The sequence below is a fragment of the Lepidochelys kempii genome, chromosome 4 (genome assembly GCF_965140285.1).
Source record: "Lepidochelys kempii isolate rLepKem1 chromosome 4, rLepKem1.hap1, whole genome shotgun sequence".
Taxonomy (NCBI): domain Eukaryota; kingdom Metazoa; phylum Chordata; order Testudines; family Cheloniidae; genus Lepidochelys; species Lepidochelys kempii.
Window position 1 is genome coordinate 29,930,305 of NC_136383.1, and position 6,000 is coordinate 29,936,304.

At 40.7% G+C, this 6,000-nt stretch overlaps 1 protein-coding gene across 5 annotated transcripts in view; it reads left to right on the top strand.

The window, feature by feature from the left end:
• The window catches only part of GSTCD (glutathione S-transferase C-terminal domain containing), a 124,257-nt gene extending 119,084 nt beyond the window's left edge, over positions 1–5,173 (top strand). For 3 of the 5 annotated variants that reach the window (XM_073340830.1, XM_073340833.1, XM_073340832.1), the window contains one exon: positions 3,530–5,173. In XM_073340830.1, coding sequence (XP_073196931.1) covers positions 3,530–3,666 — 137 coding nt within the window. In that variant the 3' untranslated portion in view covers positions 3,667–5,173. Of the gene's footprint in view, positions 1–2,064 lie in introns of all 5 variants that reach the window. The other 2 variants (XR_012158506.1, XM_073340834.1) reach the window with 2 other exon arrangements.
• Positions 5,174–6,000: the final 827 nt, after the last annotated feature.

Below are 6,000 nucleotides of genomic sequence, written 5' to 3' on the forward strand. Positions count from 1 at the left end.
TCAACTTTTTGTATGTTCTCTGTCTCATAGAAATTGTACACTTTTCCTCACAAACTTGTTTCCCCAAGAAAAAAAAACCCTCATTGGGATTTCTATTTTAAAATGAACATTATTTTTGTATTCTATTCTATTCCATTAGACTATTCTGTTCTACTGAAAATCTTTATAGGGGTGTGGTTGCTGTGGTTTAAGTCAGACTACATTTGTGTCAGATTCATGTTCTTTTGACAAGACAAGATCAGGTATTGAAAAGCTACATCAAATGCACTTCAGATTTTCTTTTTAAAGAAGCGTTTTAAATGATTGAAAGCATGGAAACAATTTTGGAGGGGCGGGGTGTCTTTTTTTTCTATATTTGTAGATAGTGAGAAAGTGGCTTATTCTGCTTTTTTTTCCAGTCTTTTAAGATTGAGAAAAAATTATATATGTAGTAATGCTTACTGTGGGTCACACAACTTCTGTAAAATAGTACAGGTTTATTGGCTTGTCATGCTGCCCGTGTGACACCAGATAAACACCTCAAACTTAAAGGCCTGGTCACAACAGTTCAGTCTGTTTATCTATCAATGGTGGTTATATAGTACCAATTACTATCAGGTATCTGTGACTAAAAAACTGTGTGTCAGCTTTTGTGAAATGTACTGTAGTGACTCGCTGATCCCAAATGCATTAAATTGTGTTATTTTATCAAGCCATAGATAAGAGCATTGGAGTATGAAAAGGAGAGACTATAGTACCTTTTGCATCTTGTTCAGGACTTTATAATTATGAATCTTTAATACATCTCAAGATATTGGTGAAACTTTCTTGTAAGGGTTGTGAAACTGCTAAAAGTTCTAACTTTTCTGTGAAGTATCAGTTCAGATAGTTTGGACATAGATAGGAAGCAAATGTATTGAATAACAATCACCTGAAATCTATAAATAAAACAGATGGCTTTGGCTTTATTTTACTATGCTACAAAATTCTAAACCAAGAACAATTCAGTCTTTTCCTCTACAGTTGCTCAGATTTATTCTGAAATGTTTTGAAAATGAAGTTTTTGTTCTGATCTCTAGAAGTAATTAAACTCTATGTAACTGATGAGGGCAGACACATGCATGGCATTAAGCGGCAGTCCGCAATTTGTATTAAACTCTAACACAAGGGAGAGGGCACTACCTGCCACTATCCATGCTCTCCAATACCAGGCATTTAATTGGCTCCAATAGAAGGGTTACAGGGCTCTTTACCATATAATCATAATTGGCATTATGTAGGCTCTAATCATAATTTGCCTTAGGTAGGCTCATAATGCAGGGTAGGCTCTCCTCAGCCTACCCCCCCCAGTACTCTGCTCTCTCTCAGTGCTAGCTCCTTCCCCCCCTGCAAGGGGGACAGGAGTTGCAGCAGGGTGAGGACCTTGACCCACAAAGGTTCACCTTATCACATGAGCCCAAGGTTGGGGACCATTCATTTTATTCTCTTAACTGTACTGGAAACTGGCTGCAAGTTGCAATGAATAAACAACTCCACCCCAGTACCTCAGTTAGAAATTAAGTGTGTTCCTACTCAACCTCTTTTGGCTTGAACATGCTGCAAGGAAATCAGAAAACTCCCTGGTGCCCTTCCAATTGCCTCACTGCAGAAAAATTCCATCCTGACCTCCTAAACAGGCGATTAGCTAGACCTGCAGCATCTGTCAGGCCAAGTTCCCATTCCTACTTCAGGTGGGTAGAGTGGGCTGTAACGGAGCTGAAAGAGGCTCTGTATGGCCCCTGCATTGGGCTAAATCCTGGGAGCTGGGGAGTGCTGGCCAATCAGCACCCTTCTCCCGCAGCCAGTGGGTTCCAGAGACTCCCATGGGGCGGAGTTACCTACTGTCTCTTGGCGAGTGTCTCCCTCCCTTCTACTAGGACTGTCCCCCTTTCATAACTGGCCCCATCAAGTTCCCCCGCCCATTGATGTGGGTGTGGAACATTTCTGGATCTTGCTGGTGAGCAAGTCACCCTGAGTAAACTTTGTTTTGTTTTATTTTTGTATTTTCTATGGAAATGGGCTAATATTTCTGTTAAACACTTGAAGATTTCCAGATTTTAGACAAGACGTGAAGGAGATTAGGAAAATGGCTATGGCTGATGGGAAGTGGGGACCACCCCTACCCCACCATGAGGAGCTGGTGCCAATCTTTCCCTAGTACCAGGAGCCGTCTTTACCTGCCACGTACACGTGATGTATCCCACACCCCGTAATTTTGGGTAATAGAAAAGAACACATTGTGTTTCTCCGTCCATAAAAAAGGATAATAATCCAACCTCTTTGTCATGTGAGGTTTGTGAGGCACACACGTAAAATAATGGTTGCCATACAAATATTAATTATTTAATTAAATAAATAAAAATATAGGTAAAATGGGGGAAAGCAGATTTAGAGATGTGGTACATCTGGATTAGGTTGCTTCTAGATTCTAAGTTATTTACTGCTATGTTTTTCTGACATCACTAATAACTGAACAATGTTCATTAATGTTGTTAATGTCTGGATGATGGGATGGATTGCACCCTCAGCAAGTTCGTGGATGACACTAAGCTGGGGTGAGAGTTAGATATGCTGGAGGGTAGGGATAGGGTCCAGAGTGACCTAGACAGATTGGAGGATTGGGCCAAAAGAAATCTGATGAGGTTCAACAAGGACATGTGCAGAGTCCTGCACTTAGGAAGGAAGAATCCCATGCACCGCTACAGGCTGGGGACCGACTGGCTAAGCGGCAGTTCTGCAGAAAAAGACCTGGGGATTACAGTGGATGAGAAGCTGGATATGAGTCAGCAGTGTGCCCTTGTTGCCAAGAAGGCCAACGGCAAAGTGGGCTGCATTAGCAGGAGCATTGCCAGCAGATGGAGGGAAGTGATTATTCCTTTCTATTATGCACTGGTGAGGCCACATCTGGAGTATTGCATCCAGTTTTGGCCCCCCCGCTGCAGAAAGGATGTGGACAAATTGGAGAGAGTCCAGCCGAGGGCAACCAAAATGATCAGGGGGCTGGGGCACATGACTTACAAGGAGAGGCTGAGGGAACTGGGCTTGTTTAGTCTGCAGAAGAGACGAGTGAGAGGTGATTTGATAGCAGCCTTCAACTACCTGAAGGGGGGTTCCAGAGAGGATGGAGCTAGGCTGTTCTCAGTGGTGGCAGATGACAGAACAAGAAGCAATGGTCTCAAGTTGCAGTGGGGGAGATCTAGGTTGGATATTAGGAAACACTATTTCACTAGGAGGGTGGTGAAGCACTGGAATGGGTTACCTAGCGAGTTGGTAGAATCTCCATCCTTAGATGTTTTTAAGGCCTGGTTTGTCAAAGTCCTGGCTGGGTTGATTTGGTTGGTGTTGGTCCTGCTTTGAGCAGGTGGTTGAACTAGATAACCTCCTGAGGTTTCTTCCAACCCTAATCTTCTATGATTCTTATGCCAAAGGGTACATTTCTTTGTACATCATATGTTTCTACTAAAAATTAAGGAGGTCTTTTAATGTTTCTGTTTTTGTTCTGGTGTTCTAGGAAAACACTGTATGGGGCTGGTGGATCTGGATCGGGCATGGGCTGCAGAAGGAGGCAACTACTCTGTCCAAGTGATGTCCATGGAGCCAGAGAGTTGCTCCCCAAAGAACAACATGGTAGTGGGTGTCCCTATTTAGGTTAAGAGATTTATATTTAATTTTAATTTAGGCATCAATCATGATCAACGCCTGATAACATCCAGGGGTTCAAACTGCTGGGAAGCAGACATCAAACATCCTGAACCCATGGTCTTCAGAAGAGGAAGTAGCAGGAAAAGGGTTGGAAAGTTGGCTGCCAACAGAGCATCACAAATCCTACTTGTAATATGTTATTAAATGACTGCTGCCTTTCATAATGAGAATCCTCAGAAGTGTTCACCTGTCCACAGAGTAATATCCACCAGTAAAGGTTGGAAAAGTTTTGGTTTCATTGCTGGAAAGGTGATTTTCTTTTCAGTACAGCCATCTCCGCTGGTTTTTCATATTTTGAAATTACAACTCAAAACCATGTTTATGTTCACAGGTTGAGTATTTATCTGACAGCAATGTAGGTTTCCAGATGGACAGTAAGAGTTGCTGAATGTTTTGTACTTACATTTGAAAAATCTAGTCACATATTTATGGTGTGACTTTTTATGGGCAGTCTGTACAATAATAGATCGTACATACTGTATGGCATTAGTTGACTTTTTGTTATAAAAAATCTACACTGCTGTAACAGTATTGTTTTTGATAAAGATCCTTGAAATACTTTCTGCATCATTCTACTCATCAAAATACATATTTTAATCTCTTAATTTGTTTTTAACATTTCAAATTTCTTTGGATGTGTGGCATGAGAATTCTGTGCTGAGGAATCTGAAAGAGTGGACAGCCTCTTAGAACAAAATCCTTCTGTTTATCCACTGAACAGACAGACAGAGGCAGACACTGTGTGAGCCTCCTGATTAGAGCTGGATATATGACAGAGTTTTTTGGTTGCTGGCAAAAAAAAAAAAAAAAAAAAAAAAGGGTTTTGGATTGATTTGAAAATGAAATTATTCAATATTTTTGGTTAATATAATAATAATAGTAACAATAATAATAATTTTGGGTTGAATGAAATGTTTTATTTGTCCTGAATTGAAATGTGGTGTTTCCATTTTGAGCATCTAATGTTTTTAGTAAAATTAAAGGAAATTTTTAAACAAAAAGTAATTTTGAATCAAAAGATCAAAATGTTTCATTCAAAAATGTCAAAACAAAACATTTAGATATTTTAGATATTTTTTAAACAAAATAATTTTGGCAAAATTGACATGAATTCACAAAATGTGTTTGTTGCTGACTATGCATTTTTCACCAAAAGAGATACCTACCTATGCCTGATACCTCACTACTTACCTTGGCAAGGATTGCTATTCATCTTAGATTGAGAAACTCGTTGTCAGTGCTGGCTGATGTCTGTGCTGTTCCTAAAACAGAGTAATGGTTATATTTGGAAATGCTGAATTTTTATCTGTCATCTTCACTTATTTTTACTAAATTTAAAATGTGTAGACAGATGCATTATGGGAACCCTGTGAAAATATCTCCCATATATATGTTACAGCAGTTGTTCTGAAACTAGGAGCGCCACTTGTTCAGGGAAAGCCCCTGGCGGGCCGGGCCGGTTTGCTTAACTGTTGCGTCCACAGGTTCGGTCGATCATGGCTCCCAGTGGCTGCAGTTCGCTGTTCTCAGCCAATGGGGGCTGCGGGAAGTGGCGCAGGCCAAGGGACGTGCTGGCCACCCTTCCCGCAGCCCCCATTGGCCTGGAGTGGTGAACCGTGGTCAGTGGGAGCCGCAATCAGCCAAACCTGCGGACGCAGCAGGTAAACAAACGGCCCTGTCCGCCAGGGGCTTTCCCTGAACAAGCGGTACCCCTAGTTTGGGAACCACTGTGTTACAGTAAAAGGAAAATGAACCTCTTGTGTAGTAGCATCTTTATATCTTAATTTAAATTAGTAGCATCATTCATTGACATTAACACAAATCAAAATAGAATATAATGAATTTGCTTGACAGGTTTACTGATTTGGTGCATTTATGAATTTTGAAATTTGTTAATTTAAAATATAACTAAAGTTTTGTCAGTGTGGCTATCACCTTAACTCTCAATGAGTGTTGCACACGAATCTACACGATGTTTGCAGAGATGGGGAAAGGAAAGCCATCCTCTGAATTTTTTTCTATTTTATGGTTACATCTCCAAAGGGTCTAGGTGTCCTTCTGTGTGAATGGCAGTGGAAGCCTACATGCTGCTTCATTTAGAGATGCAGGCCTACACAAGCAGATATAACTTCATACCTGCATCTTGAATTTTTGACTACACTATGATGCTTTTACACTAACTTCTTGACAGGTCAGGGAAGGAAGTGTGATCTTATTCTTGTATCATTCTAGTAACAGCAAAGAAACTGCACATTGTGGGCTGAGAATCTAGCTCAAAAT